Source organism: Oncorhynchus kisutch, linkage group LG7 (assembly GCF_002021735.2).
Source record: "Oncorhynchus kisutch isolate 150728-3 linkage group LG7, Okis_V2, whole genome shotgun sequence".
NCBI lineage: Eukaryota > Metazoa > Chordata > Actinopteri > Salmoniformes > Salmonidae > Oncorhynchus > Oncorhynchus kisutch.
In genome coordinates, this window is record NC_034180.2 from 6,215,794 (window position 1) to 6,242,432 (window position 26,639).

The 26,639-nt window shown below is 42.7% G+C and overlaps 1 protein-coding gene across 2 annotated transcripts in view; it reads right to left on the reverse strand.

The window, feature by feature from the left end:
• Positions 1–920: 920 nt before the first annotated feature.
• The window catches only part of LOC109894047 (uncharacterized), a 34,838-nt gene continuing 9,119 nt past the window's right edge, over positions 921–26,639 (reverse strand). Inside the window, exons 4-7 of one of the 2 annotated variants that reach the window (XM_031828127.1) lie at positions 13,937–14,098; positions 13,413–13,524; positions 11,612–11,739; positions 921–5,246 (exon numbers count right to left, since the gene is read on the reverse strand). In XM_031828127.1, coding sequence (XP_031683987.1) covers positions 4,329–5,246; positions 11,612–11,739; positions 13,413–13,524; positions 13,937–14,098 — 1,320 coding nt within the window. In that variant the 3' untranslated portion in view covers positions 921–4,328. Of the gene's footprint in view, positions 5,247–10,348; positions 11,740–13,412; positions 13,525–13,936; positions 14,099–26,639 lie in introns of those variants that run through there. The other variant, XM_031828128.1, reaches the window with a different exon arrangement.

Genomic DNA, 26,639 nt, shown 5'->3' on the forward strand with positions numbered 1-26,639 from the left:
GCTGAGTAAGTAAATTATTGTAAGTAAGTGACAATGTTTGCAACAGCCATGGGAGATTCATAACAATAAAACACATAACAGATATGATGAAAGTTAATAGAGGGGAGGATGACAAAATATCTGATTACGGGCAACTCCTACCTACTACCCAGTGCCCATTGTGGACACTCCTATGTCTCATAGGGATACTCAGAAAGGAGAAGCACTTGAAGGGCTTCTTCTTGGTGGGGACAGTCTGGTGCTGCTTCACATATTTTGTCTTAGCAAAGCGCTTCCCACACGTGGGCAGGCATACGACTTGTCGGAGTCCGTCGTTATGCTTGGCCTCCCACCTCACACTGAGGAGGTAGATGCACGAGCCCCCACTCTCAAGTCGTCAGTATTTGAGCTCCCTTCTTGATTTCTAGTCATTGTTTGGGTGTTGTTGGGATTGCGGGCTGAATTACACACTAGGTACCACACATTAGACAAGACCCTTAAGGAGAAGACAGACTTGCTGAAAGACTACCACCAGGGGGGGTCTGCCACCGCTCAGGGTGACCTGCTCTGACCTGCTCTGTTCATCGTGGACCCTGTGGTGTTTGTCATAGGAACACAAGGGATTATCTCTTTCAGCCCCATTCCTTGCTCCAACCCTGCACTGAGACTGTGGCGAGCAACACCAGATATCATCAGGTCCTCATGGACTGCAGACTGTAAACGCAAATTGTACAGAAGAGCATATAAAGGTTTAAATAAGTCGTTGCTGTACTCACAGAAACATGACATATTAGAAAATGTTAACCATAGTCAGTTGAGTTTATTATTATATATTTTCTCCATATGTGTCGTTTCAATAATTAAGTACAATGTTTTGGTTCGACTCAGAGAAGGGAAACACAGTCCCTGCAATGATACAAAAATAACCAAGTCAGTCAGCACAGAGTCAATTTTCTATTTAATTTAGACAAAATGGTCATATACTCACATAACATGAAGTACAGTACTTTTATTGCACAAACCGATACGTGACACTATGGTAACACTACCTTTTCTGTAAATCTGGTACCCTCACTTTGATAGAATTCCTTTTTGAATACTTTGGAAAAGGTTCAACATTACATTACACACAGCTTCACTACTTCATGTCAAGTAAATATGAATTAAGGCACTATCATTATCTCACTATAAAACACCAGTCTCAACCAAAAGGGACATAGTTGTCACTCTTCATTAGGGAAGCATTTTTACAGACACCATCACATCAACCATCACCATATCATCTACTCTGCCTCATCATACTCCATTATTTCACCAGTTCACCTCATCCAGTTCCCTACAATATCCAAATCCACCAGAATGAACTACAAATAAACAAACTAGTACTACATTTCACTCTATACATGGGCCGTGTACGTTTTCTGCTGGTGTGTCCTGAGGTAGCTCCCCTCTGAGAACATCATGTTAGTTGATTTGATACTATGCAAAACGTCTTCGTTCATTTGATACTATGCAAACATGTAAGTCGATTTGATTACTTGACACTTTAAATGGTTTGATAATTCACAAAGAGTCCAAGTAGCAGTGCTGATCGAGGATCAGGTCCCCAGCTGTCTAAATAGTCTTATTCATTATGATTTAAAAGGCTAATCTGATTCTAGATCAGCACTTACAGGGGGATGCCCAAGACACGAAGAGTTGGTCACTCTTATACCATGCTCTCGTTCTATCTAAGTAGATGCATAAAGCACGTACTGGACATAAACGGTGGAGGTGCTCTTCTTCCATATAAGTGAAGGATGGCGTGCGGAAAGCCATAAGCTCCAGGGCGAGACAATTGCAATCGCTGCTGACCTTCGGCAGGGTTGGGTAACAATGTTACCTTGGATAACCCCGGGGCAAACTGTAGGCACGAATGGTGGACTGACAGTGCATGCAGCTCACTCACTTGCTTTCCGGATGTAAGGGCAATCAGCAAAGCCATCTTGAAGGAGAGATTTTTCAACTAAGTTTTCAAGTCGGCTCAAAAGGTTGCTGTGAAATCGCCTCAAGCACAAAAGACAGACCCCAAGACGAGGCTGAAGGCTTGGAGACTGGGCATAAGCGACGAGCTCCCTTCATGAAACAACATAACAGAGGGTGTTCCCTACTGTGTTGTTGTCGAAGCCTATATGACATGGCCCGAGATAGTGGCTAGATAGGGAAGGCGTTCTCCACTGTCAAGGTCTATGTCCAAAAAGTCCTGCGAGAAGCATAAAACCTTGGATACAGAGCATTGGTAAGGAATAATCTGTTTTGGTCTCACCAATTCATCACAAGCGCATCATTTGTTTCCATACAGTCAACGTGTAGAAGGAGCTCTTGCATTCTGGATAGCCTCAATGACTCAGAGAGGCAAGCCTGCCACATTCAGATGTACCCTCTCACAGGCCAGGCCCAGAGGGCCATGGTTTCTGGGTGAGGGTGGAAAATCTCTCAGTTCGCCTGGGTCAAAAGATCCCTGCATAACAGTAGTTGCCAGGGCTCGATGTAAAGCAGGAGACTGATCTCCGCTAACCAGAGTTTCCCTGGTCATCGAGGGGCTACCAAGATGAGGGATAATCCTTGTTGACCAGTGGGCGCCACTCGACTTCTCTGTCTCCAACAAATGCTGTGTGATTGGAGACTTCAAACAAATAATCCACCCCCGAGCAAATCCCATAGTGACACATTGAAACGAGTATTAGCAATAGAACCACACATACACAAGTCTAAACAAAACAACTGCATGAACTTGATAAACTGCGTTCATTTTCTCATTAAAAGTGTCTTCTGGAAAAAATTAAGTAGTTGAATGGAAGTAATAAAAATGAATTTGTGAACATCATTCAGTCTACACAGTACAAACACAATATAAAAGATTCTTTAAGTCTGGATGCAATATCCTACCCAGGAATGTTCAACACTGAAATCTGTTACTCTTATTATACCAAATGATATTTTCTGCTGACAACAATGAAAATGAATCTTTGTCTTTAATGAAGAGTTTGATCTAAACGTCAGAAGCTATCGAGTGGAATGGTGACTTTCTACGATATAGAGTGGGATGATTTTTCTGCTGGTGTATCCTGAGGTAGCTCCTCTCTGAGAACCTCTTCCTGCAGTGCGTACAGGCTTACAGCCTCTCTCCCATGTGGACCTTCAGGTACATCTAAAGGTGGTGCTGGTGGCAACTTTAGGGTTTTCCCCCTGTGTGAACCCTCTAGAAGCTATTGCGGGAAAGAAGGAGGGGGGTAGAAACGACAATACACTAAATACAAATATAGATCAATCAAAACCATCCCACTTCTTCAGTCACTCACAGTCCAATCCAAATCAAATCCCTACACAGGTTCAGGGTACAGGATTCCTTGTACTGCCTAAGCTACAGATTGTTACACCAGATGTGATTTATCCGAAGACTTTTGGTATCCATTAATGGGTGTTACAGGATAAATACTGTTTGGTGTAGCACAGATCATTTTCGACCAACTTTAGTTTGGTGATATTGCCTTCGTCCTCGATTCGTGGAAACAGGAGTCCCATAAAATGTCTGTGTGCAGTTGCAAGGGGTCAGTTTGAATTAAGATGAAAATGATCTGTTATTAAAATAAATACTTTTTTTGCTCCATGAAGTAATCCAACAATGTGTACGCCGCCATCTTGTCTATTTCAAGTCTTCTCTCATTGACCGAGACACCTGATCATGTCTCGACAAACACCAAAAAATCTAAATAAGCCCACTTCTTCTGACTCACTGACGCCACTTCACCCAATGCATCCATGACATTTATCGAGACTTCAAACGGATCTCCCAGGTTCCATTGGTTCAAAACCTTCACCTCGACACCAAAAACCAGTTTCCTATTTTTTATCACAATTTTACTTCTCCTTTCCTTTCTTTTTCGCCAGTGAAACCCACTCATTCTCACTGTCATCTTCACTCGCCAGCAGTTTCAAACAAAACATCCGTTTCCGACACTGTGCCAGTCATCTCTTCCGGTTTCCACCTACCGATCTTATTGGTTTGCGTCATACCTCAAAGGGTGTGGTTAAATGAAAAAGGTATGCTCGCTGTTCTTTCAAATACTTCTTATGACATTACACATCAGATCTACTATGATCAGTATCTTTCAAGCAGAGAGAAAGAAAGAGCGGCGTTAGCAAGAACAGAATAGAAAATAATATGACTTCTCTAAAAACAAGGTATTTACAAGCCTGTTTCAAATGAAAAGTTAATGAAAGGTATTTGGTTGATTACCCTCTTACTATAATATGTCAGCTAAAGAATGGTTCCCAGATAGCCACTGTTTACATCTCAAGCCACACTGCTACGATTTCTCCCCGTTGTGAACACTCCTATGTCTGATAAGGTTACTCAGGAAGGAGAAGCTCTTGTAACATAGTTTACACTTGAAGGGCCTCTCCTTGGTGTGAACGGTCTGGTGCATCTTCACATAATACGCTTCAGCGAAGCACTTCCCACACGTGGGGCAGGCGTACGGCTTGTTGGCGTCGGTCCTAACGCTCGGTCTCCCACGTTGTGACCCAATGACACCTGAGAAGGTAGAAACAGGAGTATTTGAGCTCCCTCCTTGACCTCTAGCCATTGTTTGGGTGTTGTTGGGATTTGCTGTGTTATAGGCAAGGTACCTCTCGTGGTGAATGCCCATCCTGACCCTGTCTGTATTGGTGGGGTAACCATGAGGTAACTGAGGAAGGCTAGACCCAGGTCCAGGCTTTCTATGAACCCAGTCACCAGGCATTAGATGAGACTCTGAAGGAGAAGACAGACTTGCTGATAGACTACCACCAGAGGGGTCTCCCACTACTCTCTGTGAAGGCTGAAGCCCAGGGTGACCTGCTCTGTTCATCATGGATACTGTGGTGTTTGTATCATAGGAACAGGAGGGTCTATCTCTATCATCCCCAGGCCCTGCTCCATCCCTGCACTGAGACTGTGAAGAGAAGGGTCTGGGCTGCAGACTGGATCCCTGACTGGAGCCTCTGTCTCTCTGATGACCACCAGGACTGAGGTGGTTCAGTCCACCTGTCCACTGGTTGTGTTCTGTGTGGTGGTGGAGTCTCTGTTCCTCGTGGTTCGGTCCTGGTTCCAACTCGGGAAGTAAGAGCGAAGGCTCCTGATCCAGTGTCCTGATCCGGAGCCAAGGTTTGTGACCATCTGTTTCAGAGGTCCAATCTCTCCCGCCAGCAACACCAGATATCAGCAGGTCCTCATGGACTGCAGACTGTAAACACAAAATGTAGAGAAGAGCATATAAAGATGTATATAAGAAAGTCTTTACTGTACACACAGAAACATGACATGATAGTATAAAATGCAAACCATAGTCAAGCCCATCTCTAACACTGTGATTTAAGTAAACTACATTGACAAAAGTATGTGGACACCTCCTCATCGAAAATCTAATTCCAATTCATCCCAAAGGTGTTCAATTGGGTTGAGGTCAGGGTCTGTGCAGGCCAGTCAAGTTCTTCCACACTGATCTTGACAAACCATTTCTTTATGGACCTCGCTTTGTGTACAGAGGCATTGTCATGCTGAAACAGGAAAGGGCCTTCCCCAAACTGTTGCCACAAAGTTGGAAACAGATTAGTCTAGATTAGAATGTCACATTGTATGCTGTAGCATTAAGATTTCCCTTCACTGGAACTAAGGGGCCTAGCACGAACCATGAAAAACAGCCCCAGACCATTATTCCTCCTCCACCAAACTTTATAGTCAGCAGCATGCATTGGGGCAGTTAGAATTCTCCTGGCATCTGCCAAACCCAGATTTGTCCGTCGGACTGCCAGATGGTGAAGCGTGATTCATCACTCTAGAGAACGCGTTTCCACTGAGTCCAATTGCGACGAGCTTTACACCACTTCAGCCGACACTGGCATTGCGCATTTTGATCTTAGGCTTGTGTGCGGCTGTTTGGCCATGGAAACCCATTTCATGTTGGTGTTGCTTCCATAGGCAGTTTGGAACTCGGGAGGTTCTGTTCTGTGAGCTTGCGTGGCCTACCAGGGCAGATATAGCATGGCGGACATTTGATGAACTGACTTGTTGGAAAGGTGGCATCCTATGACGATGCCACGTTGAAAGTCACTGAGCTCGTCAGTAAGGCCATTCTGCTGCCAATGTTTATCTATGGAGATTGCATGACTGTGTGCTCGATTTAATTCACAGAAAATCAACGGTGTGGCTGAAATAGCCAAATCCACTCATTTGAAGGGGTGTCCACATACGCCACGTTCAAAGTTTCGGGTCACTTAGAAATGTCCTTGAAAAGCACATTTTTTTGTCCATTAAAATAACATCAATACAGTGTAGATATTGTTCATGTAAATGACTACTGTAGCTGGAAGCGGCAGTTTTTTTAATGGAATATCTACAGTTGAAGTTGGAAGTTTACATACACCTTTCCCGAATACATTTAAACTCAGTTTTTCACAATTCCCGACATATAATCCTAGTAAAAATTCCCTGTTTTAGGGCAGTTAGGATCACCACTTTATTTTCAGAATGTGAAATGTCAGAATAATATTAGAGAGAATTATTTATTTCAGCTTTCATCACATTTCCAGTGGGTCAGAAGTCTACATACACTCAATTAGTATTTGGTAGCTTTGCCTTTAAATGGTTTAACTTGGGTCAAACGTTTTGGGTAGCCTTCCACAAGCTTCCCACAATAAGTTGGGTGAATCTTGGCCCATTCCTCCTGACAGAGCTGGTGTAACTGAGTCAGGTTTGTAGGCCTCCTTGCTCGCACACGCCTTTTCGGTTCTGCCCACAAATTTTCTATAGGATTGAGGTCAGGGCTTTGTGATGGCCACTCCAATACCTTGACTTTGTTGTCCTTAAGCCATTTTGCCACAACTTTGGAAGTATGCTTGGGGTCATTGTCCATTTGGAAGACCCATTTGCGACCAAGCTTTAACTTTGTGATTGATGTCTTGAGATGTTGCTTCAATATATCTACAATTTTCCTCCCTCATGATGCCATCTATTTTGTGAAGTGCACCAGTCCCTCCTGCAGCAAAGCACCCCCACAACATGATGCTGCTACCCCCGTGCTTCACGGTTGGGATGGTGTTCTTCGGCTTGCAAGCCTCCCCCCTTTTCCTCCAAACATAACGATGGTCATTATGGCCAAACAGTTCTAATTCTGTTTCATCAGACCAGAGGACATTTCTCCAAAAAGTACGATAATTGTCCCCATGTGCAGTTGCAAAAAGTAGTCTGGCTTTTTTATGGCGGTTTTGGAGACGTGGCTTATTCCTTGCTGAATGGCCTTTCAGGTCATGTCGATATAGGACTAGTTTTACTGTGGAAATAGATACTTTTGTACCTGTTTCCTTCAGCAAAGTAGATGTCTTAACCAACTTGCCAAAACTATAGTTTGTTAACAAGAATTTTGTGGAGTGGTTGTAAAACGAGTTTTAATGACTCCAACCTAAGTATATGTAAACTTCCGACTGCAACTGTACATAAGCGTACAGAGGCCCATTATCAGCAACCATCACTCCTGTGTGCCAATGGCACATTGTGTTAGCTAATCCAAGTTTATCAGCATCCCGGAGTCGCCTCTTCACTGTTGACGTTGAGACTGGTGTTTTGCAGGTACTATTTAATGAAGATGCCAGTTGAGGACTTGTGAGGCATCCGTTTCTCAAACTAGACACTCTAATGTACTTGTCCTTTTGCTCAGTTGTGCACCAGGGCCTTCCACTCCTCTTTCTATTTTGGTTAGGGCCAGTTTGCACTGTTCTGTGAAGGGAGTAGTACACAGTTGTCACGCCCTGACCATAGAGAGCCTTTTTTTATTGTCTATTTTGGTTAGGTCGGGGTGTGACTAGGGGGGTTGTTCCTATGTAGGTTGTTTTGTTTCTATGTTGGCCTGGTATGGTTCCCAATCAGAGGCAGCTGTTTATCGTTGTCTCTGATTGGGGATCATATTTAGGCAGCCATTTCCTCACTGTGTTTTGTGGGATCTTGTTTCTGTGTAGTTGCCTGTGAGCACTGCATGAGCTTCACGTGTCGTGTATTCTTTATTGTTTTTTTGTGCGTTTCAATCCAATATATGTGGAACCCAGATCACGCTGCAATTTGGTCCGAGTATGCTTCCAACAACGATTGTGACAACAGTATTGTACGAGATCTTCAGTTTCTTGGCAATTTCTCGTATGGAATAGCCATCATTTGTCTGAACAAGAATAGACTGACGAGTTTCAGAAGAAAGTTCTTTGTTTCTGGCCATGTTGAGCCTGTAATCGAACCCACAAATGCTGATGCTCCAGATACTCAACTAGTCTAAAGAATGCCAGTTTTATTGCTTCTTTAATTAGCACAACAGTTTTCAGCTGTGCTAAAATAATTGTAAAAGGGTTTTCTAATGATCAATTAGCCTTTTAAAATGATAAACTTGGATTAGCTAACACAACGTACCATTGAAACACAGGAGTGATGGTTGCTGATAATGGGCCTCTGTACACCTATGTAGATATTCCATAAAAAATCTGCAGTTTCCAGCTACAATATTAATTTACAACATTAACAAGGTCTACACTGTGTTTATGATCAATTTGATGGTATTTTAATCAACAAAAATGTGCTTTTCTTTCAAAAACAAGGACATTTCTAAGTGACCCCAAACTTTTGAACAGTAGTGTATGTTTCTATATACAATGCATTCAGAAAGTATTCAGACCCCTTGACTTTTTCCACATTCTGTTACGTTACATTCTTATTCGAAAATGGATTATATCGTTTTTTCCTTCTTCAATCTACACACATACCCCATAATGACAAAAAATAAATAGTTTTACATTTTTTTGCAAATGTATATATAAAAGAAAATTGAAATATCACATTTACATTAGTATTCAGATCCTTTACTCAGTACTTTGTTGAAGCACCTTTGGCAGCGATTACAGCCTTGAGTCTTCTTGGGTATGATGCTACAAGCTTGGCACACCTGTATTTGGGGAGTTTCTCCCATTCCTCTCTGCAGATCCTCTCAATCTCTGTCAGGTTGGATGTTCCAGAGATGTTCCAGAGATGTTCGATCGGGTTCAAGTCTGGGTTCTGGATGGGCCACTCAAGGACATTCAAAGACTTGTCCTGAAGCCACTCCTGCGTTGTCTTGGCTGTGTGCTTAGGGTCATTGTCCTGTTGGAAAGTGAAGCTTCGCTCCAGTCTGAAGTCCTGAGCGCTCTGGAGCAGGTTTTCATCAAGGATTTCTCTGTACTCTGCTCCATTCATATTTCCCTCGATCCTGACTAGTCTTCCAATCTCTGCCACTGAAAAACATCCCCACAGCATGATGCTGCCACCACCATGCATCACCGTAGGAATGGTGCCAGGTTTCCTCCAGACGTGACACTTAGCAGTCAGGCCAAATAGTTCAATCTTGGTTTAATCCAAGAGTCCTTTGGGTGCCTTTTGGCAAACTCCAAGCGAGCTGTCATATGCCTTTTAATGAGGAGTAGCTTCCGTCTGGCCACTCTACCATAAAGGCCTGATTGGTGGAGTGCTGCAGAGATGGTTGTCCTTCTGAAAGGTTCTCCCATCTCCACAGAGAAACTGTCAGTGACCATCGAGTTCTTGGTCACCTCCCTGACCAAGGCCTTTCTCCCCCGATTGCCCAGTTTGGCCGGGCGGCCAGCTCTAGGAAGAGGCTTGGTATTTCCAAACTTTAAGAAAATGTTTTGGTACCCTTCCCCAGATCTGTGCCTCAACACAATCCTGTCTCTGAGCTCTATGGACATTTCCTTCAACCTCATGGCATGGTTTTTGCTCTGACATGCACTGTCAACTATGGGACCTTATAGAGACAGGTGTGTGCCTTTCCAAATCATGTCCAATCAACCGAATTTACCATAGGTGGACTCCAATCAAGTTGTAGAAACATCTCAAGGACGATCAAGGGAAACAGGATGCAGCGGAACTCAATTTCGAGTCTCATAGCAAAGGGTCTGAATACTTATGTAAATAAGGTATTTCTGTTTTTTATATTGAATAAATTAGCAAACATTTCTAAAAACCAGTTTTTTCTTTGTCATTATTGGGTATTCTGTGTAGATTGATGAAAAACTAAATATTTGATACATTTTAGAATAAGACTAACGTCACAAAATGTGGAAAAAGGGCAGGGGTCTAAATGCTTTCAGAATGCACTGTATAGTTTATCTAACAATATGGAGCCAATGGAGTTAGTTATAAAAAAATGTCCATGTGTTGATTTAAGAATTAAGTATAAATGTTTTGGTTCAACTGAGATGAGGGAAAATCAGTCCCTGCAATGATACAAAATTAAGTCAGTCACCACAGAGTCAGGTTGTATATAATTTCAACATGGGCATATACTCACCAAACATGAAGTTCAGTACTTTTATTACACAAAACATGTGACAAGTATAATCACTTTTCTCATGACCTTTTCCTTAAATCTGGTAGACTCGCTTTGATCAAATTAATTTTAGAAGACTTTGGAAAAGGTTCAACATCACATTACACATCTTCACTACTTCATGACAAGTAAACATCAATTAAGGCACTATCATTATTTCATAATAACATACCAATATCAACCTTTTCATCATTGAAGCATTTTTACAGACACCATCACACCAACAATCACCATATCATCTACTCTGCCTCATCATACTCATTCTTTCCTCAGTTCACCTCATCCAGTTCCTTATACATCCACAACCAACATAATTAACTACAAACAAACTAGCTATTAACTACAAACAAACTAGCTACATTACATGTCACAATACTCTATACATGGGCAGTGTGCATTTTCTGCTGGTGTATCCTGAGGTAGCTCCTCTCTGAAAACCTCTTCCCACAGTGCGTACAGGCAAACGGCCTCTCTCCCGTGTGGATCTTCAGGTGTATCTTCAAGTGGTGCTGGTGGGAGAACCGTTTCTGACACTGGGGGCAGCTGTATGGTTTCTCCCCTGTGTGGACTCTCTGGTGCCTCTTCAGGCTCGACAAATAGGAGAAGCTGTCCCCGCACAAGTGGCAGCCGAATGGTTTCTCCCCTGTGTGCATCCTCTGGTGGATCTTCACCTGATTGGGGAAACTGAAGGTTTTCCCACAGAACGAACACGGGAAGCGCTTCTCTTTAGCGCTGCCACCTTTAGTGATTCCGTATCTACTACTGTCATTTGTCAATGGGCTTGTGTTGCCATTTGGTGTTGAGACACTGGCATTGTCTGAGGTCTGGTTTAACATTAGGAGAGTGTGAGGAGGATGAAGACCAGGGAGTGTCTGTGTTGTCTCAGGGTCCATGTTCCAGTTGATAGATCCTATAGAAGGCAGGCTGAAGGCAGCACCTGTTAGGGGGGTAACCTGAGGTGCCATCAGTCTGTCTGAATCACAACTATAGGAGCAGGACAGAGCATCGCCAGCAGAGTCTGTGTCTGTTCTCTCCAGCCGTATACGGACACCTCCAAATCTACGCCTCGCCCTGGTCTCAGCCAGTCTGTTGTCATGGAGACTAAGTTCAGATGTTGTTTTGTGTTCAACTGTCTGTTTCTGATTAACAATGTTGTTCCCCAGCCCAGAGTTGAGGACGCTGTCCCATCCACTGACCTCCACTATGTCACCTCTTGTCCTGGCCTGCTTGGTGATGTTGTCCACTCGGCCCTTGGCTGCACCGGTCTGGGTCTGGGAATCCATGATGGCCGCCCATTTTCCTCTGTTATCCTCCAGCCAACAACCTGCGGGTTAGAAAATAGACTTCAAAAATATGTCAGAAAACTCTATACATGGAGTTTATTTGGTCAATTACCTGGTCAAGTGCATACATTATAACGTGTATGTTTTGTATGGAAAAATAATATGCATTGATTTAATTTTATGAATGAAGAAAAAATATTACTGTATGTAGCAGTGACATGCATTCAGGGTAGGCAGTGTCTTGTCATCTTCATTTGGGAAGTGTGTAGTGATCTGGTACAAAATGAGCAAGCAGGCCAGGGAGAAAGGCAGCCTTGCTGTATCCCTTTTTCCAGCCCTTCAAAACTCCAAACTCAATGAAAGGCATTGACATGACTTGCGCGTGTGTCTTTTCTACCTTATACTGGCAGCTAAAGGACGCCAAAAGGCAGGCAGAGAGCTTCGCTGCCTTTCATATGTCAATATGTCCCATTAATTTTCATTGCACTCAAATAATATATGTGTATTGGCACGAAATAAGTAATGGGATAGGCAGGAGTATAGACAGAGCTCGCTCCTGCCTGTGGACGTCACGCGTCATCTGCCGCCTTTTGACGGTTACGTTCGTTTTACTGCTAGCTAAAGTAAGCTGATCAGGATGGCTAACACTTTGCATCTGAAACAGTTTCACTGGTTTTCACTGATTATGACAGAATCATCAAACTAGGGATGATTTATTCTATAAATGTCTAGCATACTTTTACAAACCTTTGTTTTGATGAAAAATTCCAGTTTTGACTTGATAGAAATACATCAAAATCTATCAAATGCCATTTTAAAGTGGTATAAATCAATAACTAATTTACCGTTTGTCACAGAAACATCAAACTAGGTTGGATTTATTCTATAAATGTCTAGCATACTTGATGATGATCTGACCAACTGGGTTTGTCTTGGTGTAATATAACAGTAGGCTATGAAAACTCATGTTAGTTCCATCCAATTATAAGTATGAAACTTTGTCTTGAAACTTTTTTCATCAGGGTTATCCTTGTGTTATTATTGATCTAATGTTGTATTATCATGACTCTGTTATTATTCTACTATGAGAGAAACTAGATACATACTATGACAGCAATTCACTGTAATAGGTACACAAGTTGTACCTGACACAAGTGACGATTAAACTGAAATGGTGTTGTGTTACAGCCTGAATTCTAAATATTTTTTCTCACCCATCTACACACAATACCCCATAATAATAAAGTGAAAACATGTTTCTATACATTATAGCAAATTGATTCACACCACTGAGTCAATACATGTTAGAATCACCTTTGACAGCAATTACAGCTGGGGTGGCAGATGGGCTAGCTGTTAGAGCGTTGCAACTGAAAGGTTGCTGGATTGAATCCCCGAGCTGACAAGATAAAAATATTTCGTTCTGCCCCTGAACAAGGCAGTTAACTGTTACTGGCCCAAAGCTCTAACCACTAGGCTACCTGCCGTCTCAGCTGTAATCGCTGCCAAAGGTGATTCTAACATGTATTGACTCAGGGGTTGTGAATAAATTAGCTAAAATGTATAGAAACATGGTTTTCACTTTGTCATTATGTAGATGAGGGAGAAATAATATTTTGAATTCAGGCTGTAACACAACACAATGTGGAATAAGTCAAGGCATATGAATACTTTTATAAACACTGTATGTTGGCTATATGTATTTTTCTCTTACCTTGCTCCCCCATCTTTAGTCCACTCAGCAGGTCAATGCTCTCTGGTCCGTCTTCTATCGTCTCCTCTTTGACCAGCAGCAGATCAGGCTTCCCATCCTCCATGTCTACTGACTGTAAGAGATACAGAGTGAGAGGATGTTGGATCAAGAAATCTGATGAGCACCTTGCTATGGAGCATCTTCTGCTTGGGCAATGAGGGATTTCTATGAGCATTATGCAAACATGTTAGTTAATTTGATACTATGCAACCATATTAGTTGATTTGATTACTTGACACTCATTAAAATGGCTTGATAATTCAAATGCATGGTCCCACACATAAGACAAAATGAATCAACACCTGGGCCTGTATCCAGAAAAAATCTCAGAGTAGGAGTGCTGATCTAGGATCTTACCATATGATCTTATTCATTATGATCTAAAAGGCTAAACTGATCCTAGATCAGCACTCCTACTCTGAGAGGCTTTGTGGATATGGGCCCTGACCTAATACCATTCAGACAGTAGTTCACAGTGGGCTCACCTCAGTGAGACTGTGTGTGGTCCTGTGCTGCTCAGCTGGTTCCTCTGTGGGTTCATGAGGTGTAGTCTGGTTGTCTTCTATGATCATGGTCCCCTCAGGGTTCCCCAGACCCTCCTCACAGCCCTCCTCCTTCACCAGCAGCACCTCTGGACCCTCCTCCTCCTGGAAGAGACAGGTGATACAAATTACACAGACATACACTCCCTCAAGTACGTACACACACAGATAATACACTAGGGCTGCGAATTGCCAGGGATGTCACGATATTGCGTTTTGATGTTCCAAACAGAGAGAACCAGAGAGAACCATGAGAAAAAAAAATTGGCTCCCTGTTTAAAAAAAGATGGAGAACAAGCTATGAAGGAAACATACTGGAGTTTTGGTGCAGGTACAGCCAACCAGCGCAAAAATAATATTGTGATAGTCAAAACGATACAATATATTGCCCAAAATAATATCCCAATATGTAACTGTACTGATTTTTGCCCCATCACTATAATAAGCACACTTTCAACATGGAATGTTTACCCACCCCCAATACCTTTCAGTCCTATACCATTTCACCAAATAAAATTCCTGAACATGCAAATGTACAGTCACCTCAAATTATTGGCACCCTTAATAAATTAGCAAAAAAGACTGTATAAAAAAATACTAAGCTAAATTATATGCTCCCAAAACTGGGAAAATTATATTATTTTATACTAATAGAATTGCTCAGAGAAAGATATTTTGTATTCTATTTTATTTATTTTTATACTCCAGCACCCTCGATAACGACACTGAGCCTTTTTCCAAAATATTTTATGAGATTGGAGAACACATTGGGAGGGATATTAGATCATTCCTCCATGCATAATCTTTCCAGGTCCTTGAAATCCTTAGTCTGCGCTTATGGACTGCCCTCTTCAATTCAAACAACAGGTTTTCAATGAGGTAGAAAATGTACATTTTGTACATTTTTGTACAAAATGTACATTTTGTGGTCAAATAACCATTTCTTTGTGGATTTTGATATGTGCTTGGGGTTAGTTTCAGTCTCCTGGCAGAAGCAACCAGGTTTTTAGCAAAAATAAAGTTCATGATGCAGTTGACCTTAAGATTCCCAGGACCAGTGGATGCAAAATAGCCCCATAACATTAAAGATCTTTCTTGGCAGGCTTAAGCACAACCTTCCCAAGAAGGTACCCACTATCAATCACTATGGAAAGATACCTAATAAGATAGCACTCTCGGGCGAAAGCGGAGGAGAATGATTGACGTACAGGACAGACCATGAAGGACAACCGAACAGCTAAACAATTTATCTAGGGTCTACAGATGTGTGAAGATTTGTAAAAACGAGAGGTCTGAAAACACATCAGGCAGGGATATAGTGTACACTACCCAATAGGGATGTGCAACGCATAGGGTAACCTGGTGGTGAGGCCATGGCAGGAGCCAAACTACAGTCCCCAGAATCGCCGTGTGCAGGACAAAAGGGGTGGCGATCGCAACATCACTGATGCACCAAGGGAGACAGAGGACTAGCAGGAGAGGGAAGGAACACAACATACAATACAATATGTACAGAACAACACAAGAGAGACCAGGAAGGAGCCTGTGAAATCAATCAATCAATAACATTTATTTTATGAAGCCCTTTTTACATCAGCAGTTGTCACAAAGTGCTATACAGATACCCAGCCTAAAACCCCAAGCAATGCGGATGCAGAAGCACAATAGCTAGGAAAAACTCCCTTGGAAGAACCCTAGAGAGGAACTAGGCTCTGAGGGGTTGCCAGTTCTTTTCTGGCTGTGCTGAATGGAAATTATCAGAGTACACGATCATTAAGCCCCGATCGTTCTTAAGATGGTCTGCTGCGTCAGCAAAGAAGGAATGGGACATGTTCGACCGAGACGTGGATCAAGTGCTGGAGATGTAGGGAAGAAAATCCGAGCCATGTCAACTATCATCTGAAGCATAGGGGCCTTGGAAAAAAACATCAAGACAAGAGAAAACTGACATCTGAAGAACATAACAACCCTAAGACGCGACCTGCGGAGGCTGAAGAAGGCTTTTCACCAAGCAAGGGAGGGAGAAAAACCAGCATTGAAGGACATCTGAGACAATCTGAGGGAGCGTATTAATACCTTGTGCCGAGCTGAATACCATCGCAGGGACAGAAGGAGGCGGATGAAGAAGAGGACCGACTTTACCCTTCCAGTATCTATCAAAACCCATGGGGACAAAAGATCAGGAGAACTCAAAGCAACGAAGGAAGAGGTGGAGGAGCACCTTCGTGGAGTCCACAGTGACCTCAGGCATGAAAAGGAGCTGGAAGAGATGTCAAAACTCATCAAACCAATGAAGCCACCATCCCCTTCGAGGTGTCGGAGCCCAGCTGGCAGGAGATTACTTTCTCAAGAAGGCCAGGGGAAGATCAGCGCCAAGGTCTAATGGTATTCAGTACAAGGCTGCCGAAAGTGGCATGTAGGAAAAATTATCTTGCAGAAAGCTGGCAAGTTGCTGAGGGCTGTTTCATTCCCAAAGAAGATAACTCCACAAACATCAAGCAATTCCGAACCATCTCACTCCTCAATGTGGAAGGTAAAATCTTATTTGGAATCCAGGCAAAGAGGTTGACAACATTCATGTTGGACAACTACATCGACACATCCATACAAAAGGGCAGAGTTCCAGCTCTCGGGCTGCCTTGAACACGCAATCTTCATCTCAAAGATCGAGGATGCAAAGCGGAACCAAGAAGGCCTGGCAGTCCTATGGCTGGACCTAACCAATGCCTACAGAACCATACCCCACAAGCTGGTGCAAACCCCACTCATGTACCTGCAAGATTCCAGAAGCTCCTCCAATGCTACTTCAAGTTGCGCTTCACAAGTGGAGAGGCTGGAGGTAGGTATTGTGGCCGGGTGCACTCTCAATCATTTTGTTTTCTGCAGCGATGAACTTCCTCGTTAAATCAGCAGAGAAGCTCAGACAGGGTGCAGTACCGGCAAGCGGCGTCCAGCAGGCACCAATCAGAGCATTCTTGGACGATCTGAAAATGAAGTCAGCTCCAGAAGGCTGATTTTGGAGGATCTGGAAGAGCTCATCAAATGGGCCAGAATGGAGTTCAAGTCTGCAAAGTCAAGAAGCCTAGTAAAAATCAGAGAGGAGACCATTCCCACCATCAGAGAGAAGCCTGTGAAGAGCCTGGGAAAGTGGTACAGGGCCGATCTCAATGACAAAGATGTGTGAAAGAGATGTTCTTTCAAGCCGACAAGTGGATGACATCTCTGGAGAAGAGCGGCCGAAAAGGAAAGGTTAAGGCATAGGGCTACCAACACTGGGTACTTCCTAAACTCCTCTGGCCACTGCATGTCTATGAAGTAGCTCTTTCAACAGTGGAGGCACGAGACAGGAAAATTAACCACTTCCTCAGGAGATGGCTGGTCGTCCCAAGAATTTTCTGCTCCATCGTGGGACAGCTAGAATGAGAAAAAAATGAGGAATAGCGGTGGAATATATAGCAGATGTTTTACGGGCTCCTGACCAATTCTGATATTTGTTGTGACTCTTTGCACTGATATAAAAAAATATATATTACATAATGTTGTCGACATTACGGTGATATACGGTGATATAGAGGCCAACGTGCAGGAACCCTGAGGAACCCTGAGGAAAGTACGGTGGCGAATAAATAAACTGCCTCTACCCTCTGTTCTATTGGTGAATGTACAATCACTATTAACGGGACCTGAAGAACTGTAATATCCTATGTTTCTCGGAAACTTGGCTGAATAATGAAATTAATAATATAGATCTAGCTGTTTTTTTTCCATGCATCAGCAGGACAGAACGGCAGCGTCGGATAAGCTCAAGGGGGCGGTGTGTGTCTTTGTTAACAACAGCTGGTGCGCAATCTCTAATATTAAGAAAATCTCGAGGTTCTGCTTGCCTGAGTTAGAATACCTTATGATAAGCTGTAGACCATACTATTAACCAAGAGAGTTTTCATCTATATTATTCATAGCTGTCTATTTACCACCACAAACCAATGCTAGCACTAAGGCCGCACTCAACGAGCTGAATAGGGCCATAAGCAAACCTGAAAATTTTGATCCAGACGCATCACTCCTAGTGGCTGGTGATTTTAATGGAGGAAAACTGAAATCCGTCTTACCTCATTTCTACTAGCATGTCACCAGTGCAACTAGAGGCAAAAAAAACTCTACATCACCTTTACTCCGCAAACAGAGATGCATACAAAGCTCTCCCTCACCGCTCCATTTGGCAAATCTGACTCCAACTCTATCGTCCTGATTCCTGCTTACAAGCAAAAACTCAAACAGGAAGTACCAGTAGATGCTAATCTACAGGACTGTTTTGCTAGCACGGACTCATCCGATGGCATTTAGGAGTTTACCACATCATTCACGAGGTTCATTAATAAGTGCATCAACGAAACCGTCCCCACAGTGACCGTACGTACGTCCAGTTGAAGTTGGAGGTTTACATACACTTAGGTTGGAGTCATTAAAACTTGTTTTTCAACCACTCTACAAATTTCTTGTTAACAAACTAGAGTTTTGGCAAGTCGGTTAGGAAATCTACTTTGTGCATGACACAAGTAATTTTTCCAACAATTGTTTACAGACATATTATTTCACTTATAATTCACTATATCACAATTCCAGTGGGTCAGAAGTTTACATACACTAAATTGACTGTGCCTTTAAACAGCTTGGAAAATTCCAGAGAATGATGTCATGGATCTAGAAGGTTCTGATAGGCTAATTGACAATATTTGAGTCAATTGGAGGTGCTCCTGTGGATGAATTTCAAGGCCTACCTTCAAACTCAGTGCCTCTTTCCTTGACATCATGGGAAAGTCAAAAGAAAACGGCCAAGACCTCAGAAAAAAAATTGTAGACCTCCACAAGTCTGGTTCATCCTTGGGAGCAATTTCCAAACGCCTGAAGGTACCACGTTCATCTGTACAAACAATAGTACGCAAGCACAAACACCATGGGACCATGCAGTCATCATACCGCTCAGGAAGGAGACGTGTTCGGTCTCCTAGAGATGAACGTACTTTGGTGCAAAAAGTGCAAATCAATCCCAGAACAACAGCAAAGGACCTTGTAAAGATGCTGGAGGAAACCGGTACAAAAGTATCTATATCTACAGTAAAACTAGTCCTATACCGACATAACCTGAAAGGCCGCTCAGCAAAGAAGAAGCCACTGTTCCAGAACCGCCATAAAAATCCAGACTACGGGTTGCAACTGCACATGGGGACAAAGATCATACTTTTTGGAAAAATGTCCTCTGGTCTGATGAAACAAAAATAGAACTGTTTGGCCATAATGACCATTGTTATGTTTGGAGGAAAAAGGGGGATGCTTGCAAGCCGAAGAACACCATACCAAACGTGAAGCACGGCGGGTGGCAGCATCATGTTGTGGGGGTGCTTTTCTGCAGGAAGGACTGGTGCACTTCACAAAATAGATGGCTTCATGAGGAAGGAAAATTATGTGGATATATTGAAGCAACATCTCAAGACATCAGTCAAAAATGGCTTAAGGACAACAAAGTCAAGGTATTGGAGTGGCCATCACAAAGCCCTGACCTCAATCCTATAGAAAAGTTGTGGGCAGAACTGAAAAAGCATGTGCGAGCAAGGAGGCCTACAAACCTGACTCAGTTACACCAGCTCTGTCAGGAGGAAAGGGCCATAATTCACCCAATTTATTGTGGGAAGCTTGTGGAAAGCTACCAGAAACGTCTGACCCAAGTTAAATAATTTAAAGGCAATGCTACCAAATACTTATTGAGTGTATGTAAACTTCTGACCCACTGGGAATGTGATGAAAGAAATAAAAGCTGAAATAAATCATTTTCTCTACTATTATTCTGACATTTCACATTCTTAAAATAAAGTGGTGATCCTAACTGCCCTAAGACAGGGAATCTTTACTATGATTAAATGTCAGGAATTGTGAAAAACTGAGTTTAAATGTATTTGGCTAAGGTGTATGTAAACTTCCAACTTCAACCGTACGTACATATCCCCAACAGAAGCCATGGATTACAGGCAACATCTGCACTGAGCTAAAGGCTAGAGTTGACGCTTTCAAGGAGAGGGACACTAACCCAGATGCTTTTGACAAATCATGCTATACCATTCGAACCATCAAAAAGGCAAAGTGTCATTACAAGACTAAGATCAAATCCTACTACATCGGCTCTGACGCTGATCGGATTGCAAACCATCACAAATTACAAAGGGAGACCCAGCCGTGAGCTGCCAAGTGACACGAGCCTACTAACCTACCAGACAAGCTAAATGCCTTCTATGCTCGCTTTGAGGAAAGCAACACTGTCATCTAGCTGTTCTAGATGACAGTGATCACGGTCTTCGTAACCAATGCGAGTAAGACCTTTAAACAGGTTGTTACGTTCCCCAGCAAGAAAAACTAAATGTCACTCAAACAGAAGGGGGAACTAACAAAGAGTCACTGACCACAACCAAAACAAAACAGCTGGGATTTTAGGAGGGGTTCACAAAATTCTCCCAAGAAGAGGCAAACAAAACAAAAACCCACACCAAACCTAAAGACAGGAAGCAAAGCAAAAAGTGGAGCAAAACAGGGAAGATCAGATAAAGGATTGTTTGTCTACAAATCAAATAGGGAGAGCCAACTAAAGGTGTTAACTTTCCATGTCTCTCAAGACAACTTGATGAGCACTGGGCCAGCCACTCTTAAATATTACCTGGAACAGCACAGGTAAAACACCTTATGACTAACGAGATGAACAAGCCAGCACAGGTGGAATACATACTGACTAACGAGGTGACACCAATCAGTGCGCCCCACGTGCGAAAGCGCTAACACCCAACCTCAAAATATAAATGGAAAAACCAAAGCCTGTCACAAGGTTAACATTCACAGGGCCGCAGGGCAGATGACCCGCTGGCAAGTGTCTTCACTGACATTTTCAACCTCTTCCTGACCCCAGTCTAACACCTACAAGCAGAACACCATAGTCCCTGTGCCCAAGAACACCAAGAAAACCTGTCTAAATTACTATCACCCCGTAGCACTCACTTCTGTAGCCATAAAATGCTTTGAAAGACTAGTCATGGCTCACATCAACACAATCATACCAGACACCCTTGACCCACTAGAATTCGCCTACCTCCGCAATAGATCCACAGATTATGCAATCTCTATTGCACTCACATTGCCCTTTCCCACTTGGACAAAAGGAAGACCTACATAAGACTGCTATTTATTGACTATAGTTCAGCGTTCAACATCAGGTGGTGAGAATAGGCAACAACATATCCGTCACTCTGACCCTCAACACAGGGGCCCCTCAGGGGTGCGTGCTTAGTACGCTCCTGTACTCCCTGTTCATCCTCTCTGTTTTTTTATTTTATTTTGTGTTATTGACTGTACATTTGTTTATGTGTAACTCTATGTTGTTGTTTTTGTCACACTGCTTTTCTTTATCTTGGCCAGTGTCATGACGTTGGCCTGGGGGATAGGTTTATGACAGTCATAAATACCTCTTCCCCCCTTTTTCCTCTCTCTACTCTACTGAGGTTACATTTGCAAAACCCTTGCTTAACATAGAGATTCTGGGAACATCAGAAGGCGGGGGGAAATGAACTATATTCTGGTAATCCGAACAATTGAACAGATGCGGTGGTACTTAATGAATATGATGTCAGTTCGGTTGTCATCTGAGACATTCGCATCAATGATAAGATGACATAAACTCGACAGTGGAAAGTCTACACATCAGAGTTATCGGATTCACATGGAATTGTTGTTCAATATAAATGTTTGAATATGAAATTATTTGTGATGGGATGAAATGTGATTTTATCTTCTAAGATGTGAGATTTGGGTTTTCATAAAATAGGGCTCTGCTCAATCAGTGGCCCGCCCCTGTGAAGGGACATGGGCTATAAAACTTTTCAAACACGCCCTCCTCTCCCTTCCTATGTAAGCCCTTGACGACAATATAACTTCCTGTTCCGAGGATGTAGGACGAAGGTCCGATGTCAGAATGGTTCAGATAATAACTACAGAATGAAGCCAACATCAGCGTGAGCTTTGGTTGCGAATGGTATGAACTTTGAACTCTTATTCACTACAGAGGTGATACCTCCTAGCCATTGAGTTAGCAACAGCAACTGCAAATGCAGGTTAGGAAGGAACAGACAGAGTATCCGGTCCACCACACAACGACGTTACTACAACGTATCCAATTGACAACCGGAGACATTCTTCAAAGGACTCGGTTGGGCAACACAGCCTTCCATCTACCACCAACCTACCGAAGCGCAGCTCAGAGTAAATATTTATTGCATTTTCCTTTTCCAAATGGGCGGTAATTTAGAATGCACAAGATACTGTATTTACGATAGCACAGCTTCGGCCTTTGTTCCTCAGTCTTCCCGCTCCTTCACTCAAACCCAGACCCTTTGCTTTTGTGTAACAAGCTGTCATATCTGTTCCGCCCGCTAGGGACGTTTTCCTTTATGACGTAATTTGTAATCAATATAACTGATTTAATTATGTGTATGTGTGATTAGTTAGGTATATAGTAAATAAATAATTAAACCCAATTTTGTATTGCTGATTCAAATTGTTAGCCAGGGTTCGTGCAGATAACCAAGAATTTACAACTTTCAGATGAGACTGAATTAAGATGACGATTGATATTGACTGCTATTGATGTAAAATATTACTAGGTCTTTAAATCAAATCAAATCAAATTTATTTATATAGCCCTTCGTACATCAGCTGATATCTCAAAGTGCTGTACAGAAACCCAGCCTAAAACCCCAAACAGCAAGCAATGCAGGTGGAGAAGCACGGTGGCTAGGAAAAACTCCCTAGAAAGGCCAATACCTAGGAAGAAACCTAGAGAGGAACCAGGCTATGTGGGGTGGCCAGTCCTCTTCTGGCTGTGCCGGGTGGAGATTATAACAGAACATGGTCAAGATGTTCAATGTTCATAAATGACCAGCATGGTCGAATAATAATAAGGCAGAACAGTTGAAACTAGAGCAGCAGCACAGTCAGGTGGAAGTTGAAACTGGAGCAGCAGCATGGCCAGGTAGACTGGGGACAGCAAGGAGTCATCATGTCAGGTAGTCCTGGGGCATGGTCCTAGGGCTCAGGTCAGTTGAAACTGGAACAGCAGCATGGCCAGGTGGACTGGGGACAGCAAGGAGTCATCATGTCAGGTAGTCCTGGGGCATGGTCCTAGGGCTCAGGTCCTCCGAGAGAGAGAAAGAAAGAGAGAAGGAGAGAATTAGAGAACGCACACTTAGATTCACACAGGACACCGAATAGGACAGGAGAAGTACTCCAGATATAACAAACTGACCCCAGCCCCCCGACACATAAACTACTGCAGCATAAATACTGGAGGCTGAGACAGGAGTTTAAGAGTTTATTCAGAAGATAACAGCTCTATACATATTATTTTGTGGTGCCCGACTCTCTAGTTAATTACATTTACATGATTAGCTCAATCAGGTGATATTAATTACGGATAAATTATTTTATAGAATAGCATGTCATATCACTTAATCCGGCATAGCCAAAGACACGACACCAGGTTGCAGTTGTAAGTCAATGAGAACTTGTTCTCAACTGGCCTACCTGGTTAAATAAAGGTGAAATAAAAAAATTCATTAAAAAAACACGACTGCGTGGCCAACCACGACTCCAAACACCATCATTAAGTTACCGATGACATGACGTGGTAGGCCTGATCACCGATGATGATCAGACAGCATAAAAGGAATTCAGAGACCTGCCAGTCTGGTGCCAGGAAAACAACCTCTTCCTCAACGTCGGCAAGACAAAGGAGCTGATCGTAGACTACAGGAAACGGAGGGCCGAGCACGCCCCCATTCACATCGACGGGGCTGTAGTGGAGCGGGTCAAGACCTGCAAGTTCCTCTGTGTCCACATCACTAAGGATCTATCATGGTCAAAACACACCAACACAGTCATGAAGAAGGCACGACACCGCCTCTTCCCCTCAGGAGGCTGCAAAGGTTTGGCATGGGTCCTCAGATCCTCATAAGGTTCTACAGCTGCACCATGGAGAGTATCTTGACTGGCTGCATCACAGCTTGGTACGGCAACTGCATGGCATCTGATCGCAAGGAGCTACAGAAGGTATTGCGTACGGCCCAGTACATCACTGGGGCCGAGCTCCCTGCCAACCAGGACCTCAATAACAGGCTGTGTCAGAGGAAGGCCATACATTTTTTTAAAGTCTTCCAGCCACCCAAGTCGTAGACTGTTCTCTCTGCTACTGCACAGCAAGCGGTACCAATGCACCAAGTCTGGAAACAACAGGACCCTGAACAGCTTCTACCCCCAAGCAATAAGACTGCTTCATAGTTAGTCCGGGTAGCTATTTGTTTAACCATTTAACTATCTGCATTGACCCTTTTTACACTAACTTTTTTGACTCATCACATACACTGTCTGTCACTTTATTCCTAGTTATGTACATATCTACCTTAATTACCTTGTACCCCTGCACATCGACTCTTTTATATAGCCAAGTTATCGTTACTCATTGTGAATCTATTATTACTTTAATTATTATGCATTTTATTTTTATATTACTTCTCAATTTTTTTTCTCTCTGCATTGTTGGCAAGGGCCCGTATGTAAACATTTCACTATTAGTCCACACCTGTTGTTTACAAAGCATGTGACAAATACATTTTATTTTATTTGAGTGGTCAGAACGGAGGTGAGAGATTGAGGTCAGATCAGGTCACAAGTGGTCAGCCAGCAGAGCGCTCATACAGGCGGAGCAACGGCAACAACAGACTGACATTGTTGGGTCGGTAAACCAAGGCAGACTGGGTCTGGTATGCAGAACCAGGTCAAGCTGGAAGAAAGCAGAGTGCTGAGGCATGGTGCAGAGGGAGATCACAATGGCTGAGGAAGAAAGCAGGCATGTCAGAGCTGTAGCTATGAAAAAATAGGGCAGCTGGACACGTCGAGAGAGTATGCGAGACAGGGCATTCACCTGGCAACACTTCTAGAACATGAAAGGACAGCAGATTAAGTTTCTGGCTTGCCAGAAATCTCCACATGTGGAGCCCAGCTGCACAATATGTGGATAACAAGCCTATCTCGAGTATGTGCTCTCCTACTGCAAAGCAGGTCTGACCAATGGTTATCGTTCTCTCGTCTAGAGGCACCAAGCAGGTGGTCCTCATTTAGCTCGGCTGCAGGGGCTTCGCGGGCCAATCACTCTGGAGAGCCCTGAGGCTACTAAGCATTGAAGGAGTGGCAAGGAAGAAGCTAGTGGCTGACGTAAGCAAGCAGGCAGAAGTGAACATCCTGTTGGATCTGCCTGAAGTGGAATGAGCGGTGTCAGCGCCAAGGAGGCAGTAAGGAGGCAGGGCAGAGATGAGTGGTGGATCGATGGGGTAGTTCCAGGATGCCAGTTCTGCCGTCAAGCCCCACTAAGGTGTCGCGGCATATAGTGTAGTCTGTAGTTTAGACTGTTTATAGTGTACTCTGTAGTTTTCTTTGCCTGGTATGTACATACTGTATGTGGGTTGAGTAAATTCTGTGTCGATAAAGTGCCTTCAGAAAGTATTCACACCACTTAACTTAAAAAATATATATAAATTGTGTTACAGCCTGAATTTAAAATGTATTAAATATGTATATGTATTTGTCACTGACACACAATACCCCATAATATCAAACTGGAAATATGTTTTTTTTTAAACAATTTTCACAAATTAATTCAAAATGAAAAGCTGAAATGTCTTTTGTCAATAATTATTCAACTCCTTCGTTATGGCAAGCCTAAATTAGTTCAGGAGTTACATAATAGTGTTTAACATGATTATTGAAGAATTTTTTAAAGAAAAATGGGCAAATGTTGCACAATCCAGGTTTGGAAAACTCTTAAGAGACTTACTCAGAAAGCCTACAGTTAACAATAACAGGAAAAATACATTTAATCACCAAAATAAAATGAAGAGATAGTAAAATGTCATGATGAAACTTAATTGACTACCGTCTGTAAGCTGTTAGTGCCTTAATGACCGTTCCACAGGTGCATGTTCATTCATTGTTTATGGTTCATTGAACATGCATGGGAAACTGTTTAAACTCTTTCCAATGAAGATCTGTGAAGTTATTTGTATTTTTACAAATTATCTTTGAAAGACAGGGTCCTGAAAAAGGGACATTTCTTTTTTTGCTGAGTTTATATTTGGCAAATAAAAGTGATTCTGATTCGGAGTGTCTTGGAGGAAGAAGGAGAAACGATTGCGGTGCCATCCGGCTCACAGAAGGCTGCCGGCTCACAGCAATGACCCCATCATATTTTAGATAGTTAGAGAATTACTTAGTTGTTGTTAAAACCATCATGGTGGACATAAATATGATGTTGCGGGTAAAAACAAGTCAGCTATGACTTATGGCAAAAGCCATCATCAGACAAACCTAAACTATTTTGATGTGTACAGCAGGTGTTTGTTAGTGTGTGGGTATGTGTAGGTATTGCGTTTACTTGATAGCTACCTACACAAATAGCTAGCTAGAACAAAGTGTTAATAAGATAAATTCATTAAAAAGATTAAAAGCAATACAAATAAGTTCTCCAGTAGGCATCTACTATATTTAGTTGGCCTTAAGAGTA